The sequence below is a fragment of the Euprymna scolopes genome, chromosome 28, assembly GCF_053919585.1.
Source record: "Euprymna scolopes isolate OS-2025 chromosome 28, ASM5391958v1, whole genome shotgun sequence".
In the NCBI taxonomy this organism is placed as follows: Eukaryota; Metazoa; Mollusca; class Cephalopoda; order Sepiida; family Sepiolidae; genus Euprymna; species Euprymna scolopes.
This window is the reverse complement of record NC_136509.1, coordinates 30,609,554-30,625,311: the sequence shown is the minus strand read 5'-3', so window position 1 is coordinate 30,625,311 and position 15,758 is coordinate 30,609,554. Positions and strand designations below refer to the sequence as shown.

Here is a 15,758-nt window from a genome sequence, read left to right as displayed (position 1 = left end):
ACGAAGACAAATTAATGAAATTGTTTTTAAGAATAAAAATGAATGTAGATTTTCTATAAGTAGAATAAAAGTGAGCGTGTGTAAAGGTTTATGACAACCTCATCTTGCATGTCTTTTCTCTTGATCACTTCTATTGAAACTGTTATGTTTGACGTTCATCTTCGTCGCCAACTGTTATGTTTGCAGGTTGAACCAAATAACGTATAAGGCAATACAAATGAAGACTTAACAAAAAAAGGTAGATCAATAAGAAGTGTATTAGAAAAAGTATATTTAAAGTATATTTACATAATGGTTGTCAAGTAAGAGAGTCTTGGCTGGAGAACATATCTGCTCTCGGCTCGGCCTTCGGTGGCTTCTGGTTAACACACACTCAGACTAACCGAGTCTTATTATTTATGTGTAATATTATCCACATATGTAAATGAGTGGGTGCCACCACAACAGAAACAAAGACAGATTCTAATTTCAGAATCTACTTGCTTTCATGGAAAAAAAAAAATATTGTTCTAGCTGGGGGTGGGACATCCTACCGGGTGCCAGACATTCACTCACTATCTTATACATTCCAACCGAGATATCTTTTTAAGATTCTAATCGTCCCTTTAAATGCAATTGTTTGTATCTCTCCTGCACTTGGTTCGCTGGGTATATTTGCCAGGTAGCTTTTGAAAGTCTTTTTCATTTTTTTTTTTTTTTTTTTTTTACCTTTGAAGATTGTAATGCTGGGTATGGGGCAGCCAAACCAGCTGCCAACATTGCTCTGCTTTTTATTGAAACCAACCAAGAGCTCTTTTTAGTATCCTCATTGTTCCCTTAAGTGCAATTTTCTTGATCTCTTTTGCACTTGGTTCCCCAGGAATATTAGTTAGGTAGGACTTCAGGTTCTTCTTCATAAGCCCTATAGCACCTATAATAACTGGTCTGGTTGCTCCTATAATTGCTAAAATGATAGAGACCTTAAGATTCCAGTTTATTTTCATGTTTTACACAGTGAGGTTAATTGGGGCGATCAAGCGGACATTTTCCTCTGTATACCTATAATGTAAATGGTTATGTTTTTTTAGCTCTTTGAGTTAATTTTTGACATCAAATAGGATGGTATACCATGGTAGGATGTTGGAAAGCTGATATTCAACATAAAAATCGTTCTTTTTAAGAGTCCACGGACCAAAACATCATGAATTTGCTGGCAGACAAAAGTTAGACATTTCTGGAAAACTTTAAATACTTGTATCTTTAAAACTATTCAACCTAAGAGGACAAATGAGACGTCTATTTGATACTGCATGAAACAAGTTTTTCAAATATTCAGTTAGAATGAGAAAATACACTACTAAAAGGTCAGACAATGAAAAAAACTAGTTTATTAATTCAATGTATCAGATAACTGATCATGCATCAGTCAAAAAGCACAACAAAGACTCATATTCACTGTTGCAACCATGAATTGCAGCTTTAAGCTGCTCACAACTTCTAATGCTATGACCTAATGACTTGCAATGTCTGTAGTTTAAACGTTCTCTTGTTTTCATAACAATGGAATCACTCTTGTCCCAGAGTCTGTTAATACAATCTGATAAATTGTCAAATTGGTTTGTCTTTAGAGACTGGTACTGATATAGGAACTTATTTGCCTCAATGTCAGATTCTGTATATTTGAGCAGACCAATGTTGCCATTAACTCAGTACTGTGCCCTAAAACAACATGAACACTTGGAGTGATATCAACCCATGGAATTGAACCAACATGGAGATATGTAACGTGACAAAATTCTTTGAACTTGTCAATTTTCACTTTCCCATCTGAGTTAATGATGGTTAAAATGACAGCCATGTGCAGTACCAGTTGATCAGTCTTGGTTTTATGTACAATTGTACATAAAACCTTGGTATTTTTTTTATCTTTTCCCACTCAGTTCTGTTCAACCCAGCATCATTGGGGCAAACTTGTACTAAGGTTGCTTCTTTCTCCTTCTTGTGCCATATCACCCCCTTTCCTCATGTATCAGGCCTGTTTGCGTAGACACCAATGATCATTGCTCATCAGTCCCCTCTACATTCGGACCGTCACGCCATGACGTTCTTTGCAGTATAGTATGTACATTAGTTTGCAATTACTTGCTATAGTGAAAATGCTCATACAGTGCGATAGTCTTAGCCATTGTACCTCAAACTGTATAATTTTCCTAATACAACGAAGAGTTGACCAATTCCAGAAGAAACCATTAGGCTGTTCAACAGTTGATTGGGAGGGGGGGGGTATCTGGGTACTCAACCTTGCCCAAAGATCTCCCACTGACTAGCAGAGGGAAGAATGTACCTTAGGTTACTGCTTACTGCTACCATCCCGCCACTATATACACCTAGTATTCTCAAATGGTCACCAATCTGGTACTGGTCAGCCTCATTATTGCTTAATTTTGATAATCCAGAGAGAACAGGTGTGTCAACGTGTTATCCTCTATCCCATATCACTATGTGAGGTTTAATAGTTCCATTTTCTAGATATGTATCTGTATGAATTGCATAGGTATAGTTATATATATGACTGGCCTGAGTGCCTGGCATTGCCCGGGTGCTTGGAGGTGTATGTTGAGCAAAAAAAAAAAAAAAAAAAAAAGTAGTAGTCAGGTAGGCTTGAAACCGTGACGCGAAGGTGGAAAAGAAAGTGAAAGAAAATCTGACATCTTAGCTGATGTCTCCATGACACAACCGGAATTTCGGAACGTTAAAATTAGGCAAAGTTAATCCAACCAATATGATGACTTGCAAAAATGGCTCACAAAAAAATCGACCCCTCCTTGTAGAAAACTACCCAGTTGAGGTTGAAGGAATCAATGTTTTTGGCCAATTTTTTTATATTTGTCGTCCGAGACATTGAACTTCAAAATGATATCGATCTCGTGAAAATCGGTTGCCTCTGTCGAAAGTTTTAGGCAAACATACAAACATACATACATTTAAACAGACAGGTGAGATTTATATTATAGACTAGCGAGGGTTACTCGACGTTGCCCAGGTGTTTGGAGGTGTGTGTGGAAACTCCGGGGGTGGGGTTGGGTTAAAAAAAAATGTTTTGGTAGGTAAGTATGAGGATCGAACCCGAACCCTTGAGGCAAAGTTGTAAAGTGTGAAAAAAAAAAGTGCAACGTTAACCATTGCCCCACCACGAGATGCTAACGGAAACACGTTTAAATTTATTTAATTACTTGGATTTGGCAGGTGCCCGTTTTAATGAGTTAATGAGGTCAAACTTGACTGCGGGATTTTTATTTTCCCAAGATGTTATAGGAAAAAGACTAACCCACATGCGGCGATCAACAAATGTTGAATATTTATCTTCCCGAAATCGAGCAAATTAAATAGGCGAGTTTTGTTGTTAACTATGAGATATTACGATTTATATGTGATATAAAAAGTTTTAAAAAGTTGTGAAGCGACCGACCGCTTCTCTGAAAAAAGCGTTTCGTAGACATACAGAAAAGCGAACACACATACATACATACATTTTCGCTTTTATATTTATAGATGTCATTTCTGCCCGCTTACATCATACAGTTCCATTTGCACTAAATTTGTTTCCTAGTCATGATTGACCTTTGTTGACCTCTTGCTTTCTTCTTTATTCCATTATCTTGTCTCCTATCTTAACCAACAATATAGGCACTAGCTAACATAAACACTAGTTGACTCGGCCATCAAATATCTAACGTTACTATAAAAGATATTAAATTCAAATTACTTGATCCAAGAACTTTAAATGTTTTTGTTTTTTTTTGATTTTCTTGCAGGCCTACCACCTGTCCAGAGAAATGGACGGTAGTGTTTGATGTCTATCAACCGAATGCCAACTTTAAGAAAACCAATCCAGGTATACCTTATTTCAGGGTGTGCGTCTGTGGGTAAGTAATCGTTTGATCTTAACATCTTCCTGAATCAGGAATTGTAAATCTGTTTGGGCTGTCAGAATCAGAATTAGAAAAATTTGAATCTAATTTCTGATTTCCAAAACTATTTAAAAAAAAAATTTTTTAAACTTAATTTTTCATTGCTGGTACTATGTTATAAATATTGATTTCCCAACAAAGGTGGGATTGGACCTAGTAATTCATTCCTGTTCGTCTGTTCGCACTTTTCTCAATAACCACGTCTTGATTTAAAAAATATTTTCCACAAACATTGGCCATGGTAAACTGATTTTCTGGGACAACTCTGGTTGCTCCCCTAGGGGCTATTATAGGGGTAAAATTACCCCCAAATCGTTCATCCATTCATACTTTTCTTAATAACCACGCCTTGGATTTTTAAAAATTTTGCACAAACATTAATCATGATGAAAGTAAATTTTTCACTCGTGGAAGGGGACCTAACAATAAAACTAGAACCTATATAGATCATCATTCCATCAAAATACAATCTAAATTTATTTTACTTGTGAAAAAAAGTTAAAATTTGCATAAAATCGCTTAATAATATTTAAATGAATGCAATTTTTTTACAAGGTTGAAAAAGTGTTTAAAAATTAAATAAAACAGTTAAGAAAAATATTCACAAACATAATTGATAATTAAGTTAAAAGTAAATTGTAAAAAAATGTTTTTCATTTTTTTTTTTTTTAATCTGCCAAAAAGTGTAAAAAAAACAAAAACAAAACAACAAAAACCTTTGTATGAAAGGTTTGGTGACAAGTTGAATTAGGTTTAAAGGATTTTTAAAGATTTTTCAAATGCTTACCGTTATATGATTCATTCTATGAAGTTGATCCTAGCCTCTCAAAATTTAAATTGTTAACATTTCTCCTGAACCCACAGTAGTTCTTTTAATGTCTAACTGACTTCAAGTGCATATTCTCTGATGCTTTTCAAAATTCTTTTTTGTCACCTGGAGATGGTTTGACAAAAGAATCAAAAATGTTCATGATACATGTGGAACATGCATTATATTTTTACATTTTGGCACAAAAAAAATTATTAAAAAATTGGAAATATAAAAAAAGGTATAATCAAGTAGTAGAGTTTTATCATGTGTAACAATATTTGCTTAAATGAAAGAATGCTGCCTAAATATATGCACACATAGAACTTCAATGCCTACTAAACACTTGCATTAAGTATTTAAGTTGACCAACTAAATATTCAAAATAAAACTCGCGGGACCTGTGGAAATTCCACAGCGAACTCTTTCATATGTAATATATTGATGTTGGCATTCTGGATAGATGTTTAGCGTAAATGGAGACGCCCTGATATTATTGTACCTATTTACTATGCCTCCCCACGGGACAGAGTTAGACACCAGGGTCGTTTTTTAACATGGAGAAAAGGTACAAAAATAAAAATTGTCTCAGTCGTGAAGGATTTCTCCTCCACCAAAAGAGAACAAGAAATAGAAGTGCAGCATCTGAAGAACAGATACTACACTTTGATCTTGTCCCGAAGGCCAAAAAATATTTATCTAAGCTATCAGGGACGCCCGGCGTAGCCCGGTCGTAAAATATGCTTAAATATGATATTTTAATTTATGCAGATTTCGTATATATTATTATAGTCAGTTTTTTATTAATTCTTATATATTATAAAGTTGTAATTTCAAAAATAACAAAATATATCCATATGACTTGGGTGCATCAGCTTGAACTGAAACCAAAACTTATGAAGAAAAAAAAACTATATATATATGACTTGAGTTTGTTCAGCTATAATTGAAACCAAAATTTATGAAGAATTCTTATTAAAATCATTTATAAAAAAAGTAGATTACTTGAGTGCCATCAGCTATAATTGAAACCAAAACCAAAACTTATGAAGAATTCTTGGTAAAATTATTTATTACAAGAAATGGAAGGTCATAACAATTAAACGACAGTCACTCGGAAGAAAAAAGATGTAAGGGTGACACACAAAATTACACACGCTATTGTATTTTAATATATAGATAGTATTAGCAAGGGGTGGCTTTGTCTGGTCGTAAAATTCGCTTAAATATGATATTTTAATTTGTTCAGATTTCGTATATATTATTATAGAGCCATGATTTCAAAAGTAAACAAAAAAAAGTATTTAGGTGCTGTCAGCTAGAATTGAAACCGGAACTGCAGCATTCAAAGCTGGTGACACTACCACTGTATCAACGTGATATGCATATAAACTGATTTAAAATTAAAAATAAACTAAGATAAATGTGTAAAATGTTTAATGATTTTTTTTTTTCAATTTTGACCCATTTTTTACCCCTTAAAAATAATTTTAACCAACTAAAGACTCATAAAAAATTGGTCCGTAAAAAATCCAATCATTGGAGGCCCCTGCGACTTTTAATTTTGGAGGAGATAGAGTTTGAAAATATGGAGACAGACAGACAGACATATAGCCATTTATATATTAGATTTGAAACCCAAATCCTCTTGCTATGGTTACTTCACACGGGCATATATGAGAAATGGTGCACCTTCTCCAAGTGATGTTTCCTATGATAACAGCACTAAGTTGGGTCTACCACCAGACTAGATGAATTCTTTTCCTAGGATTCAGTTATACGAAGAGATCACGAAAAGATATACTATAACACAGTTAACTGATCAGTTAGTGAGAAGATAGTCAATGTTTTTTTTTAATTCTCTGCTAACTCAACATTTGAGAAATGAAAGCAAATTTAATGAAACAACAGGAATATCTATGTATTTCATGTAGATATGAAGTGTTAACTCCAAGAAGGGGCCTCTTGGTTACCTTTAACTTCAATGGAAGTAAAATGAAACCAATCATGATATACCGGCCGTAATCGTAACTCTCTGCACTGATGATTCCCGAAAGGTTGAAACACTAGTGTCTGTAGGTATTAAAATAATTATAGTAATGATTATATAGGCTCCTTTCTTATTGTTGAGTACTTTAAGTGTAATAATTATGTCGGTCCCTTTAAAAACTTGGTTCTTTAACTCTAAATTGAAATTAAAGTCGGTCACTTAAGCTTACATGCGCAGATCATGATATCATTGTCATAAGATCACTGTCGCTGTCTAGACATTTACGCTTTACATAAATGTTAATTTCAACTGTATTTCTCGTGGTTAACATTGGCAGAGTGATTTGTTCCTTGCTAATGGAGTCAGAGATGGCTTCGTGGTCGGGTTCGAATCTTCCGACCAACTGTAATAGTAACTTCTTGCACTGATGATTCCTGAAAGGATGAAACACTAGTGTCTGCAGGTATTAAAATAATTATAGTAATAATTTATATGTCTTCAAGTCCAACGTAAACAAATTCCTAATGAACCGCCGCCTCAAGTAAACACTTCAATAAATCTCCACACTAACGTACTGTACTTGTAATAACCCTTATACCTGAGTGGCTTCCGGGCCTTGATAAGTGGTGATCACCGTGTAAAAAAAATATATATATATATATATAAAGTTATGAAAATATATGTCGATTCAACTACACAGAATCTTCCGCATTTCATCATTGTAAGGTTATCATCAGGCATGGAATTCGTATTATTTGTTACTAACCAATCAAATTGATTGTTATGTATAAAAACACAAATCCCATGCATTTTAATCTGACAATTCCCCACAGGAATGAAACGCGGAAAATTCTATGTAGCTTAATTGCCATATATTTTCATAACTTACTACCTATCTCTATTCACGGAATGGGCACTCTTGATGCAAATATTAAGAATTAGTACATAAAATATTATATGCTCGTTATAACATACAACCATGCCATCCTCCTTACTTTGTTTTTTTTCTTCATCCTTAATGTTTTATGCTTCATTCATCTTCCTTCAATTTTATTTTATATTTCCATCCTAATGTATCCTAAGCTAGATGCCGCATTTCCCTATATCTCTAAGTTAGCTCCTCTCTCCTTTTCTGATGAGAAGCTTAAGCTTTGAAAGGTCTTGTCATATAGGTTTCTAACCCATCTTTCTATATGACGTTTTTTTTACTTGTTGAATCAAATAAATTCATAATATACATAGTTTTATTTTATTTTGTCTTAAATTTCTTATGTTATGCTCCACCCTCAAATGTTGAGCTGCATATTTCCCGCTAAGTCCTTATATAAAGAATCCATCCATATTCTTTAAACATATTTGATACATGTGCATTCCTTCTTTTTGTGGATTGTTATCCTCATCTTCACAGTTCTTTGTTGGTTCACCATATTTTGACCAACTCATCCTCTGGTCTTCTTCAGGTGATTAACTGCAATGGGATAGAAATGGTGTTGAATCTTCACAGTTCCAGGTGAGCATTGTCTGAAGATAGTGGTTGCAATCCTACCCCAAACAAGCCAGAGGATTAGTTGTCCGAAAACATAGTGAGACGACAACAACTATGGAAGGCAGTAATTACTGGGGATACAGTTACAGGACTCAGTATTCCTATCCTGTCATGGTCAATCACCTGAAGAAGGCCAGAGGATGAGTTGGCCGAAACGTGGTGAAACAACAACAAATATGAAGATGAGGATAACAGTCCACGAAAAAAAATGAACATACAAATTATGAAACCTCATCTCAAAGGATTGAAAAAAATAATACCATTTCATATGTATATTATTATTTTGTATACCTACATAAAATTTTATGTATCTATTTTCAGTATTTATGTCAATAGTGCTCAATACATGAGTAGAGCTACGTAGTATATTTTGGAAATATATATGACCATAGCCTAATAAATCTCATTAGGATGAAACATGGAAAATCATGTGTAGCTTAATTGCGATATATATTTTTAAAACTTACTATGTAATATATAATTATTTCTGCAGTCAAACAACGTCGGAGCTCTCAGAAGCTATGACAGTCAACAAACCGGACTTCCAAGACTAGAGTTTTACCCTTATTTGGGTTTGGAATAGCAAAAATTTTAAAATATTGAAGAAGAAATGGACCATATTCAGACGTTAAATCGACGAAAATATGAATAAAATAAAAGGGGGAAAATAGAAAAAAAAAACAAAAAACGGGGAAATTATATATTATAAATATACAATTGGGTAAAATAAATAAGTTGATGAAAAGAATTTTTTTAATCGACTTATTTATTTTAACCAATTATATATTTATTATATATATAATTTTCCCGTTTTTTATTTTTTTGCTATTACCCCTATTACCTATTATATATATATATATATATATATATATATATATAAACTTTATTATTGTTTTCGTTTCTGATTTCTGAAAGTTTTCATTCATTCATTAACATTACTTATCCTTTTTTAATCCAAGGAAACAAAAGAAACCCTAAAACTATATTTTTTCATAAGCAATTAATGTAAGCCTCTGGTGATTTGTTTGGTATATTCATGCCATCCAATGAAACATGTGTAAGATGTAGCAACAAAAAATATGAATGTGAATTAAGTGAATACTTCTGTGACTTTGGAATGTTTAATAAAGTTATATATGCTCTGGATGTGTAAATCCTTTTTTATTGAGCTTGATTAACTGTGACAATTTTGAATAACTTCATTGAAATATATACATTATAAGTATATATTCGTTTACAAACGTATCCCTTAACATTCTAATAGAGAGAAAAAAAAAGACATCTTGATACATTTTTCAGCATCATGTCAGTTAAGCTCTCAAAGATAATTACAAAAAACATGGCTTATGTTTCTTCTTGACAAAGACGAGTAGTGTATTGGCTTGTAACAAAACGGCTTCATGTAAAATTATAAAAAAAAAAGTTCAAAGGCATTATCAAGATGTAAAAAAAACAAAACAAAACAAGACAGAAGGCAAAAAAGATATCATTTGACATGTTTGTCACATTCCCCCATGTCTTTGGCCCACTGTACCCAACTCAAATTATAATGGTTTGAAATCATATACACGTGTCAGCAGTCAAGCTGTCTCTTGTACAACCCAGCGAAACATCCCTCTGGGTCACCATTTTGCTTGTGGGTTGTCTACCGTAACAAAATGCTGTGATGCGTATGGGATATTTGAGTATTATTTGCAGACCCTTGAGGAACTTTCTATTTATTGAGGGAATTATATCATTCTCTAATTGTAAGATAATTTATTTAACTTTCAGAATTTTCATTTTTCTTTTTCAACTTTTGGAATTTACTTTTTATTTTTATTTTTTGTATTCTTTATTCCCACTTCTCTTTCAAGGAATGTCAGTCAATCTTGGAAAAAAGTAAAAAAAAAAAAAAATGTTCTTTTGATAAAAATGCTACCATTAAAAATATTTTTCAAAAGTCTTTTTTAGATTTTTTTTTCAACATGCCCTAACTCTCTACTCTTGAAGTTTTTATTTTCTTACAGTTAAATATTGTTTGATTATAATTGCAGTGACATAGTGTTTGATTATAATTGCAGTGACATATTGTTTGATTATAATTGCAGTGACATATTGTTTGATTATAATTGCAGTGACATATTGTTTGATTATAATTGCAGTGACATACTGTTTGATTATAATTGCAGTGACATACTGTTTGATTATAATTGCAGTGACATACTGTTTGATTATAATTGCAGTGACATAGTGTTTGATTATAATTGCAGTGACATAGTGTTTGATTATAATTGAAGTGACATATTGTTTGATTATAATTGCAGTGACATACTGTTTGATTATAATTGCAGTGACATACTGTTTGATTATAATTGCAGTGACATACTGTTTGATTATAATTGCAGTGACATACTGTTTGATTATAATTGCAGTGACATACTGTTTGATTATAATTGTTTTAAATAAATATTTCTCTATTCATTTCTTTAAAATTAATTTAATACTTACTGAATTAAAATTAATTTAATACTTAAATTGAAACATATTGGCAAGCGGAGGGTTTAGTCACATATTATTTAGGGTACACCGAATATGCTAACTTCTTACAATTTTCCTGCAAGCGGATCACATGTTGGATTTATTTAAAAGCAAAAACATCCAATTTTCGTCTATGAGAATTAAACAGGGAATAACTTCCATAGCTTAAATAAATAAACTTCTATTTTTAAAGCTAACTGGTGCCAGCTAATAATTGAAAATAAATTTAATATAAATGAAAAATAAAATAAATTAACTTTAAGTGATATTTCTAAATAGAACAATTTAAACAATTCTATCACAACTAATTAATAACATTGAGCTAACTGTTAAAATAGATTTTCTTTAATGCAATATGCAAATGAGGTTACGTTTTGAATGTAGATTTCGTTTCAATAAATAGTGTATATCGCAATCATGATTGAATGAAAGTATGTGACCATCCGTTTTAAGTATAAAACTTAATTTGTGAAACAGTAAACGTTTGTATATATTAATCAAATTGTGAACAAACAAGCAAACAGGAATATGACGTTTAAATTATTCTTTTATAACAGTTATTTAAACTGTTGTTTTACTGTAATGCTGCAAGTAATAGTGATTACATATCAAACAATTTTAATAACAAAATTGATGGATGATTTTCTTTGCATTTTATTTTGTTAACTGAAAACATCTGAATGACCACAGATTATTTAATGAAAACACTAGCTGTTCCGACCCAGTAATTCCCTGGAGTATTTTTTACTTTAATTTAAAGAAATTTTCTTCTTTTTTTTTTAATTTTTAAAAAAAATATTTTCAAGTTTTTTTAACCTCTCCTTATTTAAATAAGCATTTTTTTTAATAGGATTTTTAAAATATTTATTTTATGATTGAACGATTAATAGTAAATAAAAAATGATAGTAATACGTTTCTGAATTTCTTAAATAAGGATTGATAATTTGTATTATTTGGATTACTGTTCTCATCCTGTGTTATTCTAACAGTGTTTTGGCCGATGTAACCTCCGACCTTCTTCAGGTGTATCTTGTTGAACTCTGGGAATCTTTTTATCGAACTCTGTAATATGGATCGGATTTTGAATGGAATCTTTTCTTTAATCCACGAGAGTAACATGCTCTCATTCCATCAGTCATGACAAAGTAAAAGTAATTTGCAATTGTATTCTTAATATCGTTCACAAGAACCTGTGGCGTAATGGATAAAGTACTAAGTGAAATTCAGTGCAAGTGATACTAAGTATACAGTAGAACCCCGGGATACGGTGGCCCTAGGATATGGTTTTTTTTTTGTATTTTTTCCAGGTTATGATGTGGAATAATGTTTTTCCAGTCCTTGGTTATGGTATTTCCCCCTGCCTTACGGTGTTATTTATAATGTTATTTGATATGTGTATTATATACTGTACTGTATTTGTTGCTAATTTTTAATGCCGTATCTCAGGGTTCTACTGTACAATTGAAAATTGCTTAAGATTTCTACCTGGCCATGACTGATAGAACGAAAGCATACTACTGCTGTGGATTAAATAAAGGCCTCTGTTCAAAATTCCGTACAGATGCCCAAGTTCAGTAACATATGCAGCGGGTGATGTTAACACATCGACGTACAAAATCAAAATGCATAAACGTGTTTGTACACATATCGTCTGTGCATACTCTATCCTAAATAAAAATAAATAATTATATTTTGAACCAATGAGAAAACTATCTGAATTTATTTGAAATGGTCTGTCTGGGAACTACCTAACCCCTTTAAAGGGGTCAGATTTTCTTTCAATAAAACAGTTGAACCCAATTGACCTAAATCTGCAGATTGGGATCGCTAGCGCCCCACTATGTGTGCTCTGCTCATCTCTTGAACATTTTCTTCCACTCACATGCACTCAAACATTAACGAAAAGCAGACACACTCACAACTCATTGACTTATTATCGTCTGGCAGTTCATTGAAATATTCAAATTCTTCTGATTGAAATATTCCAATTCTTCTGATTTAAATATTTTACTAATACAAAGACAAAAGGACATTGACGCTTAAAAACAACTTTCAATCAATTATAATTTATAAAAATGAGCAAAGAAGTTTTGAATACGATTTTCCTGACCCCTGAAACACACGGCTCTTAATTAATCGATCCAGACTTAACCTCCTTACAAGAACATTAAAAATATTCACAAACATTCTATGTTTTACTATTGCTGTAAACCTTCCATTTTAAACATATATAAATTATCTTTTTGTGAATATATGCCCTCTTAACTCATTATTTTGTTTACTGTTTTACAATGTCTTGCATTGTCACATTTGATTATAAGCCCTGCAAACCTTTTTTTACTGAAAATATTTCTTTGAACACGACTTATTCTAAGAATACTTACAAAACACTCTAAAGTAAATTCCTAAAACTGGTGATCGAAATCCCATAAGTGCAATGTGGAAAGAAAGTAAAAAATGTACAAAAAAAAAGAGACATCAACAAACACACAGGCACACACAACTCCTCCACATTATCGTCTGCCAATCTGTTAAACCTTATTCATTGAAATATTTCCAAACTTTATCACTGAACTATTTCCTAATATGTTAAACAAATGAACATTAATTCTTATAAACAACTTTCATTGAATTAGAATTTATTTAATTGAGCAAAGAAATTTTTATAACTATTTTCCTGACCCCTGAAACTTATGGCTCTTAATTAATCTGTCTAGAATTCCTCTAATATATCAGCTAATGAACACCCTGATTTTACAAGAACTTTAAAAATATTCACGAACATTCTATGTTTTCCTCTTGCTGTAAACCTTCCATTTGAAACATGTATATAAACATGTATTATGTCTTTTGTGAATCTATGCTTACTTAACTCATTGTTTTGTTTTGTTTACTGTAATGTCTTATATTCTCACATTTGATTATAAACCTTGCAAACTGAAAATATTTTTCTGAATCCGATTAATCCCCAAAATACTTTTCTCATTATAAAACATCCTAAAGTAGAACCTCAAAACTGGACTGGTGTGAACACAACCCTAAAAACTAATGACAGCCTCCCTAAATTTGGTGAACGAAATCCCATAACTGGTAACTTTCATTCCCATAGATATATGTGAAGAAGGTCGGAGGTTATGTCGGCTGAGATACTGTAAGAATAACACTTAAGATGAGACAGTAGTCTGAGTAATCCAAATAATATGTAATACTTATGCAGTATACAGATCGTGCTATTGTCAGAATCGTCTGGGAGTGGAGTACGGAAAACACTGAAAGGTGTTGAATAAAATTTGCAGGACTTTTTTTATGCACAAATGATGACCAATTTTTCAATGAAAAAAAAATCTATTTCTGTCAGTATAAAGCTAATTCGGTGAAATTTAATTCAAAAATGAAAACAATAAGCTTGAATAATTTTTAGACAATTTCTACAAAACTTTTAGAAAATTAAAATTAAAATCAAGAAAAATAAAAACACTCACTGTAAGGTAAGTTTCATGAAAAAATATTTTTTGAATAAAAAACAATAGTATAAAAAAATTTTATGCCATTTTTTTTTCTTTTTATGATTTTTAATGTTTTTGTTCAAATTAAGATAAATATTTAGATTTTTAATATGATAAACCCATAATATCACTGTTTTTATTAAATATTTTTTGTTCAAAATAAGATAAATATTTAAAAAAAATTTTTTATTGATAATAAAACAATAACAGTAATTTTTAAAAAAGTTTTTTTGTTCAAAATAAGATATGTTTTAAAATTTTTTATTGATAATAAACCAATAATAGCAATGTTTTGTTTTTTACTTTTTTTGTTCAAAATAAAATAAATATTTAAAAAAAAATTTTTTTATTGATGATAAACCGTGTTTTTTTTTGTTTTTTTTAAATGTTTTTGCTCAAAATAAGAAATATTTAAAAAATATTTATTGATAATAAACCAACAATAGGAAACATCTTTTCTTTTTGACTTCCATATTATCGTTAAGATGCTCAGTATTTTGGCACCTTCTGGCGTATTCCATAAACCATCTGAAAGATTCCCAAAATAGCATGGTTCTTATACTACATAAATAACTAATATGTAAAATATATAGTTTTAAGGAACACAGACATATAAGAAATGGTTGCACAATATTATTTAAATAGATGATGAGTTTAGATGCGAAATCAACAAACAAGACAAAAACGGCTGAGTGCTGATATCTGCAAAGAAACTTACCCACATCTTCGTGTGAAGAGGAAATGGAATGGATGCAAATTTAGGCATTCGCGTACTCTCTTTCGCTTTCTTTGTAGTAGTAAATTTCACTATATTAAATTATTTTTTTTAAAATAGAATATTTAAAAAGTTTATCTTAGTTTCTTTTTTTTTTTTTTTTTGTTCTGCAACCTATAGCTAGACTAGATTGCATATTGATATGACCATTCTCATGAAAGTTTTTTTTACTTAATTTTCACCCCAAGCAAGGCACAGTGCCACTTTGAAGTAGGGAGCTACTACCGGGAACATAAGTTGCAGGGATATCATGAAGGAAGATGTGCAGCAAGATGTCTGTTCACATTACACTTGAACTTCTGCATGTCAGTACAGTTGAGAAAGCAGAACCCTGGAAAGGAGTTCCAAAGTCTAGCAGTTCTGGGGAAGAAACTATTGGAGTAGTTAGTACTTCCATGCTATACCAAATTGAAAGCGAGTGTTTTGTTTGTGACACCATCACTAGAAGATTGCCTTACAGGTCTAACAGAATCTTTCTATTTGGTTTTTGGTTTTTCATCAGTTTCCTTCTCTTAGATGGATTGGCTAAACTACGGCTTAGTAGCACCATTTACTCCCTGTATCATAATCTTCTGGAATATCAGAGGAAGGCAAACAGGTACTACACATTGCTTAAGAGTAATATGAAGCTGTGCAAGGTAGAGGCGTTCAGTTTCCTGCGG

The 15,758-nt window shown here is 31.8% G+C and overlaps 1 protein-coding gene across 1 annotated transcript in view; it reads left to right on the top strand.

Annotated features, from left to right (window-relative positions):
• LOC145249555 (tRNA-splicing endonuclease subunit Sen54-like) overlaps positions 1-15,758 on the top strand; it is a 163,826-nt gene that overhangs the window by 98,550 nt on the left and 49,518 nt on the right. The window contains exon 8 of the mRNA XM_080111230.1: positions 3,795-3,905. Coding sequence (XP_079967356.1) covers positions 3,795-3,905 — 111 coding nt within the window. The remainder of the gene's footprint in view (positions 1-3,794; positions 3,906-15,758) is intronic.